Consider the following 15,352-nt stretch of genomic DNA (forward strand, 5'->3'; position numbering starts at 1 on the left):
GTTACATTTTGTTATCAAAACAAAAAGATTTGTACATTCATTTTGTAATTAATTCATTCTTGTAAATGTATTAGTACAATTTGATTGTTTTGCTGCTTTTGATGCTGAAGTCAAAAGCCATAACAAATAAGTTTAGGGTCAGTATGACATTTTTTGTAAGAATTTAATACTTTTATTCAGCAGGGATGCATTAAATTGATCAAAAGTGACAGTACAGACTTTTTTATTATTGGAAAAACGTTGTATTTCAAATAAATTAAATGCTGTTCTTTTGAACTTTCTATTCATCAAAGAATCCTAAAAAATGCAATACTGTGCAAAAGTCTTAGGCACATTCATATTTTTACATTCATATTCATATTTTTCATTCATATTTAAAAAATAAAAAAAAAACGGTTTTAAGCCAGTTAATTATATCTTTTGTTCTAGTGTGTCGGTAGGAAATATCAGTTTACATTTCCAAACATTAATTTTGCCATTAATTGTAATAATCCAGTGAGATTTTTGTATGTAAAAGCAAGCCGGTGCTCCACGCGGAGATCTGATCTCACCATCATCGAATCTATCTCTAATTACATGAAGAAACAGAAAAAACTGAGACAGACTAAATCCAGAAGATCTGCGGCAATATCTCCAAGACGCTTGAAACACTTGGCACATCTCTGCATTGACTGTTTCCTATGTAAACAGATTTCTTGATTATAATGACAGCAATCTAGTTTTGTTTCGCATTTCCATCAGAACTGTTGTTGTTGTCTGCTGAGAACTTTATGTCATGCGTGAATTTTAAACTTTACATTACCCTGACTTATGGAACCATATTGATTGCACTGGAACCATTTCGAGAAAAAGAGAACCAGCACCATTTCTGTGGAAAGGACCTAATAGGTTCCCAGAGCACTTTCTTTCACAGGCACAAGGGGAGGAACTCACTGGAGCGTTCGGGGCGATTGAGTTTCTCCTGCGTGATGCTGCTACTCTCATCTTCTCCATCAGCGTCAGAACCAGAGCTGCTGTCGCTGCAGCTGGCCGAAGAGTCTTCAGGGTCTCTGTGCCCTCTGGGTGTCGGGCTGCTCTCAGGCATGGATGACAGGACCTATAGGCAAACAATCACATAAACACATCCGGAGGGAGAGATGAGAGAAGATCCTAGAAAAATGTCAGTTCTGCAGCTTTCAGCCTGAGACCAATTAACACTTGCCACTATTGAAAGAATGTAAGGGCGGCGGTGATGCATGCCTGGCGAACCCTGTCTTGATTTTCTTGAAGTCTTGATTAATGTCACAGCAGAAACATGTTCATTTGGTCTGAAACACATGCACTGTATGTCAGGGGAACTAATCTATTATGTCCTTCAAGAAGAATTGAACAACAAATTGAATATCTGTCCAACACTTGGGATCCACTGACTATTAGCTTCCTGAATGCACTAATTTCACCTTTTCAACTTCAATTTGGCTCAAAGGTCTAAATTAACACGTTGAATGTAATCTCCAAAAGAGTTTTGAAAGAAGGCAGAGAGTTCCTGCTTTTTAAGAGAAACTGCTTGGGACTATTTAAATTTCTTAATTTCTGCCTTGTCAGATTATTCCAAATGGCACTGTTAAGAGTGTTCCAATCCATCAGAGCGGATACGGCCAAAATGAAACCTACATTCTGCTAGTCAAAAGTGAACCAACTCCAAATCATGCCAAACAGTGTCTGTAACATCTTTATAAGCAAATGTCATGAAAACCATTTCACCCCAAACTAAAAAAGGGGGGGAATTATATTTTGCATTGTGGCATTTTTGATAGTCAGGTACCACAAGTAATAATCCCATACATTTTCTCCATCTATATATAGAATTGTAAAGAAAACTTTCAAGACAGACTTATCATGAGCTCTGAGATGGCAATAGCATAGGCTGCCATACAAATTCAAAAGCAGTAACTACTTATTTTGTGAAGTTATGAATTGGTTGCTTAGACTATGATCTGTCCATTGCCTTTGCTGGGCGGTGCACTTTGTAAAAATCAGAAGTCAGTGTGATTTCACCAATCAGAGAACCATAAGAGTAATAAGAACTGTGGTAAAAGAGATCAGTGGGGATCACCGACTCATTGCGAATGACGTAATCAAATTAGTCTCCCAAAATTCTCAAACTACCTTGAATGCAATGCAACTTGCTTAGGATAAAAGCATTTGCCATGTAAAAAAAAAGAAAAGAAATAAAACGTACATAGTAAATATAGTTGGCAAATGTAATTACTTTAAATTTCTTTAGATTAAAAAAGTGCATTTATCTACATTTGTGACTACGTACCTTAGAACCTTTCTGTTTAGAGGTTTTTCCCAACAGTTTCTCATCATCCAGTTCACACTGCTCCAGGAGGTCTAGGATATCTTCCTCCTGCAGAACAAGTCACAAACAAATGCATAAGATTGTCTTTGTTTTTCACATATAAATTGTATATTACTATGTGTTGATTTATTGGTTGCATATTGATTATATATTGGTGATTATTTTTAACAATCAAAATCAATCCATTTGCATATTGATCATATATTGTTTATTTGTAACCAAATATTTACTGTGAAATGTATATTTTTAAATCAAATTATTTGGATGAAATAATGGATGCTCTAACTGACCCTTATGAAGCGATACTATATTAAATACATAAAGATCAAGATAAAATACCAATCTAAAACAATCAAAATACAACTCTTTTGGATATATATGCCAACTCATACTATTAGTTGTGAAATCAGCAAAAAAAATGATATATATATTTTAGTGAGGCCTCTTCATTCCAAAAATATTTTAAACACATTATTATCTTGTGCAAACTATAAGTAATCAAATTGAGTAATTTCTGGAAAAATTTCCTAAATCAAAACAGTACTTTGCATGACACCTAAACAATTTCTTGGCATAAATCAAAGCCATGTGTTTCGAGTTCAGGAATCCATCTGGAATCTGAACCACACTTTGAGTTTAACACATCATAATCTATTCGGCATTTCTTCCTTGTCATTTCTTTCAAATAAAGCACTCTGTTGTTGACTTTGAAGTATGAGTTCACTGCAACTGCTCAGTTCACATGAGAAAAGACTCTAAATTTAAAGTTCCATGGTATTACAAATCACAGATTACTAAATCCTACCTCTAAAATGACCAATTCATTTTCCATTATATTTTATGAATTAAAACCAATGATTCAGGCAAGCAACACCAGTTAATTTAAAACACTGTAAAACTAATTATTGGTATGATTAAGTATGATTAATAATTCTGATTCCAATTATAGTGTAACACTTTTGATAAATCCAGCGGTCTTTAAAATAACGTATTTATCTTCCACAACAGTAGCACATTCACACAGACTGTTCCTAGAGCTGCCTGCAGATCCCTTGATGACACCCTACAGTTCTTTTAAGACATCCTGAAACATCTTGCACTCTGCTCTTGGGATGAATGGTGTGACAGACCAGCCTGGACAGATTGCCAGTGGTCTGAAACCATTATTTGTAGATTACTTACAATAGTGGACTTAAAATATCTTGGAAAGGGCTTTGAATCCCTTCCCAGACTCATAAGCCTCTACAACTTTCCTTCTGGGGGGCTCAGGCAGTTCTTTTGATATCGGCATGACGTACTCCAACACTTATGACCAAACCAGACCAGTTTATTGAGGTTTATAAAAGGTTAGCCTTTCTCTTTAATTATCTGATTTGCACGTTATTCTAACCAATTGGTGCATTTAATTGGGTACTTGATGTAGTCATAAATTCCAAGGTTCATTTGATAAATATTTATTTTATCTAATTATCTGTATGGTCTATTATGTACACCTTTCACTCTGTAAACTTTAATACAGACTTTTTCTTCATTACTAACTCAATGATTATACCACCTTTGCAAATTTAATTTATAAATATCAAAATAATTCAGAAACACATTAGGTGCTTTCAATTTAATACCATTATTATTTTAATTAATATTTAATAACATCAAAAATAACTTGTATATTTCAGTGTAAAATTATATTTTAGTCATTTGACATGAGAGATATTATTAAGCTTTGAATACAAAACTAAATTTTAATCTAAAAAGGGACTTTGTGTCTGTCAACTGGTTCATACAAATAAATTCAGTCCAAACAAAACACGATTGGATAATGACAGTAGCTCAGATGAGAAAACGGCAGGCGTGCAGTTGTATAAACAAACAATAAATGTATTTTGGTGACAGTCTCAAAAATTTGATCAATACTGTTCTGAATCTGCTTCTGAATCAACATTTTTTTTTTTTTAATGTTTCTCTGATGTGACTCTGATGTTTCTCCATTACAAATGTTGCATGCTTTTCAAGCAGAAACATTATCCCAGCTGTAACTCAATAAGCCAGGCATTGATCTGTTGTTCTGGCTCAGATGGAGAGAGATTTTAAGTGCATTAAACTCGGTTCTTTTGCTCATCGCCGCCTTCCATTGTTTCCCAAATTCAGAGTGAGACTTATTGTTCAGGCAGTAGGTAAAGAGAAAAAAGCCCACAATGAGCCAACACTCTGACTGCAGGTGATGTGTCAATATTTGCCAGTGTTTGCTACCATTAGATGTTTATGAAATTTGTTTTTGTTACCTTGTTTTGGGTCAATTTTGGGGAGATTCTTTTTAGATAGGCCTTAAGCATCATTTATGGCAGGGATGGTGGGAACATATGAAATAGCTTAAGTCAGGTGTGTGTCTAATGCAGAGGACGCATTTTCAACAGGAGTTTTCATTTTGTCAGCGTGTGTTACAATAAGTTGCGGTGAAATGCTGGAAATTGCCATTGTAAATGTTTTACTGAGTGCTGGTTGTGGTTGTGAAAAGCAAGGTAACAACAGAGCAACGCTCTCTCCCGCACACAGCTGTTTGCAGCTTGTTAGGTGTTCTAAAGAAATCAACCCAGGCTCATTGGAAATAGTGGCAACATTTCCTTAACATACTTGAATTTATAAACAAACAGCAAACATTACATCAAAACAGATTTGCTGAAGCAACCATGATATATTAGCTTGCTTCTACAGGTCTTTGACCTCCGTGAAGTTGGCACCCCATAAAACGAAATAATTTCCAAAACTATGCCATTCGTTTGTGCTGCGTTTGTGCTGATTTGTGCCGCAAAAACGAACGTTTGTGCTGGTTTGGTGTTTGAGATATTGAACATTATTTTTTGGGTTGTGTGACGTCACTCTCCACCCCATGTCCTTCAAATCGCTCCAAACCGGTGTCATTCGTTTGTGCTCGGTTTGTGCTGGTTTGTGCCGTCAAAACAAACACTGTATCTGTTTTCCTTTCGCAGATATAACAAATTTAATTCGGGAGCTGTGACGTCACTCTCCACCCCACCTCATCTAAATCGCACCAAACCGGTGTCGTTCGTTTGTGCTCGGTTTGTGCTGGTTTGTGCAGTCAAAACAAACACTGTATCTGTTTTCCTTTCGCAGATATAACAAATTTAATTCGGGGCAGTGACGTCACTCTCCACCCCACCTCATCTAAATCGCACCAAACCGGTGTCGTTTGTTTGTGCTCGATTTGTGCCGGTTTGTGCCGTTGAAAGAAACACTGCAACTACGATCCCCTCTTAAACATAAAAAAATAAACTTTTTAAGTACAGTTACATAACTGTCCACCCCATATGGTCCAAATCGTTGCAAAACTGTGCCGCTCGTTTGTGCTCGATTTGTGCCGGTTTGTGCCGTTACGATGAACATTGTATCTTTTTCCCCTCCTTAGAAATAACACATTGGATTCGGGGCAGTGACGTCACTCTCCACCCCATGCCGTCCAAATCGCCCCAAACCGGTGCTTTTTGTTTGTGCTCGATTTGTGCTGTTTTGTGCCGTAGAAATAACCATCATAAATGATTTCATTCTTTAGACATCACAAAATCTTTGGAGGAGTAGTGACGTCACGCAAGCAAGCCGCGCTCTCCATCCATCTCGTCTACAAACCTGTCCGGTTCGTTTGTGCTCGCACAGGGCCGCAGCTGTCAGTGTTCTTTTCTTTAGATATGGGAATGTTTTATTTTAGATTTGTGCTATTGACATTTGATCTTTATATAATCACCAATGCACGATATGTAATGTAGGCTACTATGATATGTAATGTACTTTCACTACTCTGGCTGTAAGCTACGTGTGACTGATGCTTAATTTTGTATTAAAATAAAATAAAATAACCAATAAAAAACAAATATTTAAAAAATTGTGTGCTGTCTTAAGTTTTCTGAATACTTTTAACAGCTTACAGTGCCGGTTTGTGCTGTAAAAAGTTTTGTTTGTGCTGCTTCGGTTTTTTAGATATTAAAATAATATTTTTTGGTCATTCTGAGGTCCCAAATTCACCCAAAATAGTCTTGTTCGTTTGTACTTCGTTTGTGCTGGTTTGTGCCGGTACAAATTTACTTTGTGCTGCGTCGGGCTTTAAAATATTAGACATTAAATTATTGTTGATGACGTCACCAGTCCCCTACATGCTCCAAATTTACCCAAAATAGTCTCCTTCGTTTGTGCTGGTTTGTGCCGGTACAATTTTCGTTTCTGCTGCATCGGCCTTTAAAATATCAGACATAGACAATGACGTCACCAGCCCCACACGCTCCAAATTCACCCAAAATAGACACAATCGTTTGTGCTCCGTTTGTGCTGTAAAAAGTTTATTTTGTGCTGCATCAGGTTTTAAAATATTAATCATTGAATGTTTGGTCGATGACGTCACCAGCCATACCCCTTCCAACTCCAGAGTTATCCTTCCCGTCTAGATCCAGTGCTACATCTTCAAATTACTATTATTTGAAGTTAAAATTATAAAATACATAGACTTACACCACAAAAATAGTTGAGGATAAATTCTTTAAAATTGGGCAATTCCAGCGTGATGTGACATTTGCAAGTCAAAACTTGAAATATAAATGATCAGAAAATGCACTTAATACCAATTGAAACGTCTTTATATATGTTTATATATCCATAGGCTACTCCCTTAATAAAGGAGTCCAGGCATTAGAAAAATAGCAGTCTACTCATGCGTTTTATATTTAATATGAGGGAAATAGTCTAGACATGCATGTGCGTTACATTTTTTTTTAGTAATTCTATGAATTACACTGCACAAACCAAAAGTAATACTACCCACCGGATGAAGAAGCGTTGGCTCTCCGTAGAACATAAATTATTCATTTTATTTTATTTTTCGTGTTTGCATTTATAGGAAAAAACAATGTTACGGACGGCACAGTTCTCCGTTACGGTGACTGCTCTGAAAGCGGCACTAAAAGACTGCTTTAAAACTTCCACAGAGACCTCAAACAGAAAGCACAAAGCCTTTCTTTAAGGTGAAATTCGTTTTGTATTAATTGTATCTTAATTTTAAGCAATGTTTCATCAACCAATTGCCAGGATTTAATAGGCAAAATAAGAAGTAAATAGGCCTATATCAGACAATATAATCAGGACATGGAGGTGCCGGCGACTGAACTGCAGCTGGTCTCATAAATTAACCGAAAACTCAGTGCCTACTTGCATCACAGACATGTCTACTTTTAAACAGAACAATTAAAAACGAAAGAAAACAGACTGCTCTCTGCCTATGTATGAAATGTGCATTTCTCTGTGGCGCGTTCACGAAGATGCAGGTGTGGGGCTGGTGAAGTCACCGTCTATAATTCGCTTTCATTCAGTGTCTGATATTTTAAAGGCCGATGCAGCACAAACGAAAATTGTACCGGCACAAACCAGCACAAACGAAGGAGACTATTTTGGGTAAATTTGGAGCATGTAGGGGACTGGTGACGTCATCAACAATAATTTAATGTCTAATATTTTAAAGCCCGACGCAGCACAAAGTAAATTTGTACCGGCACAAACCAGCACAAACGAAGTACAAACGAACAAGACTATTTTGGGTGAATTTGGGACCTCAGAATGACCAAAAAATATTATTTTAATATCTAAAAAACCGAAGCAGCACAAACAAAACTTTTTACAGCACAAACCGGCACTGTAAGCTGTTAAAAGTATTCAGAAAACTTAAGACAGCACACAATTTTTTAAATATTTGTTTTTTATTGGTTATTTTATTTTATTTTAATACAAAATTAAGCATCAGTCACACGTAGCTTACAGCCAGAGTAGTGAAAGTACATTACATATCATAGTAGCCTACATTACATATCGTGCATTGGTGATTATATAAAGACCAAATGTCAATAGCACAAATCTAAAATAAAACATTCCCATATCTAAAGAAAAGAACACTGACAGCTGCGGCCCTGTGCGAGCACAAACGAACCGGACAGGTTTGTAGACGAGATGGATGGAGAGCGCGGCTTGCTTGCGTGACGTCACTACTCCTCCAAAGATTTTGTGATGTCTAAAGAATGAAATCATTTATGATGGTTATTTCTACGGCACAAAACAGCACAAATCGAGCACAAACAAAAAGCACCGGTTTGGGGCGATTTGGACGGCATGGGGTGGAGAGTGACGTCACTGCCCCGAATCCAATGTGTTATTTCTAAGGAAAAAGATACAATGTTCATCGTAACGGCACAAACCGGCACAAATCGAGCACAAACGAGCGGCACAGTTTTGCAACGATTTGGACCATATGGGGTGGACAGTTATGTAACTGTACTTAAAAAGTTTATTTTTTTATGTTTAAGAGGGGATCGTAGTTGCAGTGTTTCTTTCAACGGCACAAACCAGCACAAACCGAGCACAAACGAAGGACACCGGTTTGGTGCGATTTAGATGAGGTGGGGTGGAGAGTGACGTCACAGCTCACGAATTAAATTTGTTATATCTGCGAAAGGAAAACAGATACAGTGTTTGTTTTGACGGCACAAGCCAGCACAAACCGAGCACAAACGAATGACACCGGTTTGGAGCGATTTGAAGGACATGGGGTGGAGAGTGACGTCACACAACCCAAAAAATAATGTTCAATATCTCAAACACCAAACCAGCACAAACGTTCGTTTTTGCGGCACAAATCAGCACAAACGCAGTACAAACGAATGGCATAGTTTTGGAAATTATTTCGTTTTATGGGGTGCCAACTTCACGGAGGTAAGTCACCGAGCTCTTTTGTCAAGACTTGAGTTTCATGTGACTTGAGTACCTAAGTACCCAAGTTTACTAGGTGAGCTACCGAGCAAGTCTATTGCATGGGAAAAGCTACACATATGGAGCTGGTTATGTGATGATGCAAACATCAAAACTTAGTTTACAAATTATGCACTATGATATAATTGTTTGAGGTCATAACATAGTATTGTGCAAGGAACCAAGTGAAAATAAGTCTTTATTAATCGATAATCTGCCCCTATAATCACAATTTTGTGTGAAAATGAAATAAAGTTGTTGCTGTTTAACTGCCTTTTGTGTTAATTTCAGCTGGAAACATGGATTTGTATTGGTAAGTTTTTTGAGTTTTGCAAAAATGTCATACTTCCAATGAGCCTGTGTTGAAAGAAACAAAATGCAAACAAATACATTGTCATTCCTTTTATACATTTACTGATGTACAGAACAAATTTTGTTTTTAAAATAAAATGTTATATTAGTATAACCATTGTGTCGCACTCAAAATACAAAAAATATTACCACTAGAGCAGTTCTCAACATTTTTGACTCCAAGACCCCAGTTGTCCGAATCTCACCGTGCACAAGGACATGTATTTAAATCACATCCTGTTTTACAAAGATTCGATTTCTCAAGCTAAAACCACCTATTATTCTGGTTTAATTAGTTCAAGTGAAGGAAATTCAAAAGCCCTTTTTTCTCTCATTACAAACTTCATAAAACCTAGGGATCCACTTCCTCCTCACTTGTATTCCTCTGATTTCTGTAATGCTATATTATCATTTTTTTCTTTAAAAATTGAACATATCCACAAGCACCTTATGTCTACTTCTGGTCCGAACTCACCTGTCCCAGTTTCATTTGCTCCCACCTGTCTACTCTCAGCATTTAACTTACCCTCAGTAAATGAAATTAATGAACTCATTCAAAAATCCAAATCTTCAACTTGCAGATTAGACCCCCTTCCAACTGTGCTTGTGAAAGCCACTGCTTCTTTTCTGTCCCCTCTCATTACTAACATTATTCACTCTTCACTTACCACTGGAATTGTTCCTTCTTCTCTTAAAACAGCTTCTGTAACTCCCATTCTTAAGAAACCTGGTTCAGATCCCAACGATTATAATAATTTTCGTCCTATTTCAAATCTTCCATTCATTTCCAAAATTCTGGAAAAAATAGTTGCTGCTCAACTTCATACTCAACTTTCCTACAATAATTTATATGAACAATTCCAGTCTGGTTTCCGTCCTTTTCATAGTACGGAAACAGCATTACTTGAAATTACTAATAACCTTCTCCTTGCGGCTGACTCTGGTTTAATATCCATTTTTCTTCTGCTTGATTTGAGTGCGGCCTTCGATACTATTTCACATACCATCCTTTTGAACAGACTTTCTTCTATTGGAATTACTAGCACACCTCTTAACTGGTTTCATTCATATCTTTCAGGCCGCACTCAGTTTATTCAGTTAAAATCATTCACTTCCCATTCTGTCCCTGTTACTACAGGTGTAAACCCTACTGTTTATTATTTATCTTCTTCCCCTTGGTTACATTTTCCGTAAACATCAGATTAATTTCCATTGCTACGCAGATGACACCCAGCTCTATCTTTCAACCAAACCTAATTCCACACTTCCACCATCTTCCCTTACTAACTGTCTTCTTGACATAAAATCCTGGTTCACCTCAAACTTCCTTAAATTAAATGCCAATAAAACAGAATTGCTTCTTATAGGTACAAAATCAACACTAAACAAACTCCATAATTTTTCTATTCCCATTGATAGCTCCTTTATCTCTCCCTCCCCTCAGGTTAAGAGTCTGGGTGTCATCTTCGATAGCACCCTCTCTTTTACATCTCATGTTAATACTGTTACCCGGTCTGCTTATTATCATCTTCGTAATATCAACCGTTTGCGTCCTTTCCTCACGCCTCACTCCACTGCCATTCTTGTTCACAGCTTAGTCACTTCCCGTTTAGATTATTGTAATTCTCTTTTGTTTGGCCTTCCACATAAAACTCTTCATAAACTTCAACTGGTCCAAAATTCAGCTGCTCGCATTATTACTCGTACCCCTTCTATTCATCACATCACTCCTATTTTACAACAGCTCCATTGGCTCCCTATCATTTATCGTATCAACTATAAAATACTTACAAATACTTAATACTTAAAATATTTCCTTACTTTTAAACTCATTCATAATCTAGCCCCTTCGTATCTTTTTGATCTCCTCCATATACCTACACACGCTCGTACTCTTAGATCCTCTTCTTCTATTCATTTCACCGTTCCCCGTGTCCGCCTGGTTACTATGGGGAGTAGAGCTTTCAGTTTCTCTGCTCCTCAGCTCTGGAATTCGCTTCCACCGGACCTCCGTAATATTGATTCTCTCACACTTTTCAAATCCAAACTCAAGACTCATTTGTTTAGAATAGCGTACTCCCTTTGACCACAACTGCATTTTCTTTTAATTGTTTTGTATCTCATTGTTTTTAAATATTGTTATTGTTGTTGATGATGATGTAAGGTGACCTTGAGTGTCAAGAAAGGCGCCTATAAATAAAATGTATAATAATAATAATATAATAATAATAATAATACAGTATTCAATATATGCTGATATTTTTCTGGTATTTCTGTTGTAATTATGATAAAGCTGCCTTTCTTTCTTCTTTTTTTTTTTATATTGAATTAATTAGCATGCTTAGTTAAATATATGAATTAACCACAATTTATTTTGTCTTTCCAGAAGTTATGTTCTGTATGTTATTCTTCTTCTTATTAAAATAAATAAATAAATAAAAAAAGTTATTGAGGGAATATAAAAGGAATAAACATTTTGTGATTGTATGTGTTTATTATGTGTTTAGATTATTTAAATATTTTAATTTAGATTATTTTAATATATTATATATACAGTGCTGGACAGAATCATTTGCCCCCTTGGTAAATATGATCAAAGATGGCTGTAAAAAATAAAACTGCATTGTTAATCCTTTTGATATTTTATTAAAAAATGCAAAAATCTTTGCAGCGCCAACATGGATCTGGGAATCTGAAGGATCTGGAGAGATTCTGTATGAAGGAATGGTCTCTGATCTCTTGTCAGGTGTTCTCCAAACTCATCAGGCATTATAGGAGAAAACTCAGAGCTGTTATCTTAGAAAAAGGAGGTTACAAAAAGTATTTAATAAAAGGGGGCAAATAATTGTTCCCAACGTGTTCTGGAGAAAAACATGTTTTTCATAATGTGATCATTTTTGCATCAACTATCCCTTTAAGTCCATTTATCTAATGACCAACATAATTTATTGTTTACCTTAATCAAATGTAATTTTGGACATTTTTTGATTTTTCTAATAACAATGTTATATTAGTCTGTGGACATGAGAAAATCTGATTTGACAGTCCCTGATATCTGTCAGTCTCAGTCCCTGAGATAATTTTATTAACAAAAGTTGTATAATATTAAATTATCTGAGAAGTCACTGGCTACTAACAATTTTTAGTGGCATCAGTTAGTTCCCTTTCGAAAGCTACAATCGATGCTGCGCTGCTCAGCGCATTGGGAACATATTTTATCGTGACCAGCTGTGAATAGTGTGTATAACACGTCGATGGAATTGACCCGGAGGTAATATAGCCTCGGTCGGTGAGGTCATCGGCGCGCCCCCGCGACACGAGGCTATAAGTAGATGAGCCACAGGTGCATCGTCAGGTCTTTTGTCTTCAGACCATTACTGTGCAGTGTGTGCGTTGAAACTCTCTCTACCTTCGTTCTGATACAGATCTGTTGCTAGGAGTTAGTTTACTACAGGCAGTGTGCAGAATTTTCATCTCTCTCATTTCAAAAATCTTTTTCTCTCTCGCTACATCATAGAGTTTAAAAAGTAAAAAAAGAAGTGAAATGAGTCAACAAAGCAATAAGCGCTGTGTTCCTCCATGCTCCCGCCCCATGTCTGAGCTAGATACACACGATTATTGCTTTGTTTGTTTGGGGGAAGAGCACGCGGTACTGGCGATAGAGAAGGGCGGGTGCGAGCATTGTGATCAGCTCACAGTTAAGATGCTCCGCTCCCGTCTGAACTATTTCCAGTCCGCACCCGCATTACCAACGTGGGGCTCTCGTATGGATCTGCATGACGAGCAAGAGACGGGTCCGTCCCTTTCGCTTGCTGCGTCACCAGATCCTAACATCCCTTCTCGTGATCTCGAAGCGCGCTCCGGTGCTTCTTCGGTTCACGAGGGGGATGATATATCTCTTGGTTCGTCAGATCATAACGAGCAGCCAGCCTCTGAGCATTCCTCCCGTGAAAAAAGATCTGTCGAGGAATTGCTAGAGGTGGTGACTCGCGCGGTGGCCAGGTTACAGCTTGACTGGCCACGCGACCAAGAGACCCCCAAACCCAGTAAGCTTGAGGATAGGTTTCTGTCCGGTGGCAGGGGGGAGAGAACATTACATCAGTCTCTCCCCTTTTTCGAGGACCTCCATGACGAGCTGTCTAAGTCATGGAGTAAACCATATACTTCTCGCGTTTTTGTGCCCTCGACGTCGACTTTTTCGACTATCGTGGGCGCGAAAGCGCGAGGGTATACGGAGATGCCTCGGGTTGAAGAGACGCTCGCGGGCTATCTCTCACCCGAATCGGCATCTTCGATAAAGAAACCTACCCTCCCCACTAAACCCTGTCGTATAACATCATCATTAGTGGGGAAAGCTTATCAAGCTGCAGGTCAGGCTGGTGCTGCGCTGCACACTATGGCAGTGTTACAGGCGTACCAGGCTGACCTGTTGAAGGATTTGAGTGTGGGCAGTACGATCGACGAGGAAGCGTTCACGGAGCTTTGTCGTGCCACAGATCTGTCTCTCCGTGCGACCAAGCAGACGGCCCGTGCCATCGGCCGTTCTATGTCTGCTTTAGTCAGCACGGAGAGGCATCTGTGGCTTAATCTGACAGGGATTAAGGAAAAAGATCGTTTGTTTCTTATTGACTCTCCCGTATCTCCATCTGGGCTGTTTGGTGACGCGGTTAACACCGTTGTCACACGCTTTAAGGAAGTCAAGAAACACGAGGAAGCGTTTGTGCAGTTTCTTCCTCGCCGCACTCAAGGGGAGGGGCCGTCTGCCACCCAGCCCCGCCCCGGTCCTTCAAAAGTCAGGGAGGTAAAAAAGCAGAGCGTGGCGAGTCGCGCTCCCCCTCAGAGAGACTGGAGGCAGACTCGCCAGGCTCAGCAACCTCCCAAGCCAGACCTCAGGACTATCATCAATAGAAAGAGGAAGTCCTGATGGTCTGGCGCCCAATCTAGTGGGGGTAGTCCCCCGCGGGATGGGGCGCGTTCAAAATCTATTCGTCCCTTCCCGCTACCCTCACAAAACCTCTCCATCCCCGCCACCTCTCGTGCTTCGGGGGGCAGCGGTTTCCAGCGAAATATTAGATGTTCCGTTGTTTCCGGCTGTCATTCCGGACACGGAACATCTAATATCCCCTCAAAAGGAAGTATTAAAACTAATACCACTCTCAGAAAGTCTGGCAGCGTGGGAACTTCTGCCGGGCGTTTCTGCGTGGGTATTAAGCACAGTACAGTTAGGATACAGAATCCAATTTATTCGTCGTCCTCCGCGTTTCAACGGCGTGATTTTCACTACCGTGAAACCGGAGCAGATGCATGTACTGTCGCAAGAGCTGCAAACTCTTCTGAGCAAAGAGGCCATAGAACGTGTTCCTCTTCCAGAGAGGGAGTCAGGTTATTACAGCAGATACTTCCTGGTACCCAAAAAGGATGGGGGGTTGCGTCCAATCTTAGATCTTCGAGGCTTAAACCGCACAGTCAAAGCACTCAAGTTCAAGATGTTAACCGTCAAGACGGTCGTGTCGCAAATACAACATCACGATTGGTTCGTCACGATCGATCTGAAGGACGCATATTTTCACATAGAAATATTGCCACAACACAGGAAATTCCTGAGGTTCGCTTTCGGGGGCGAAGCGTACCAATTTCGGGTTCTTCCATTCGGTCTAGCACTGTCACCCCGCACATACACAAAATGCATGGATGCAGCACTGGCTCCATTACGACTCCAGGGCATTCGCATTTTGAATTACATAGACGATTGGTTAATACTAGCACAATCACGAGAGATGGCGCTCCAACACAGAGACATCGTGTTAGCTCATCTAGTTTCTCTAGGGCTGAAACTCAACACCAAGAAAAGTGTTATTTCTC

At 38.8% G+C, this 15,352-nt stretch overlaps 1 protein-coding gene across 2 annotated transcripts in view; it reads right to left on the reverse strand.

The window, feature by feature from the left end:
- Positions 1–15,352, reverse strand: part of ttll7 (tubulin tyrosine ligase-like family, member 7) — a 177,777-nt gene that overhangs the window by 31,243 nt on the left and 131,182 nt on the right. For both annotated transcript variants that reach the window (XM_079857474.1, XM_079857473.1), the window contains exons 13-14: positions 2,306–2,392; positions 934–1,096 (exon numbers count right to left, since the gene is read on the reverse strand). In XM_079857474.1, coding sequence (XP_079713600.1) covers positions 934–1,096; positions 2,306–2,392 — 250 coding nt within the window. The remainder of the gene's footprint in view (positions 1–933; positions 1,097–2,305; positions 2,393–15,352) is intronic.

Source organism: Squalius cephalus (genome assembly GCF_949319135.1).
Source record: "Squalius cephalus genome assembly, chromosome: 22".
Taxonomy (NCBI): Eukaryota; Metazoa; Chordata; class Actinopteri; order Cypriniformes; family Leuciscidae; genus Squalius; species Squalius cephalus.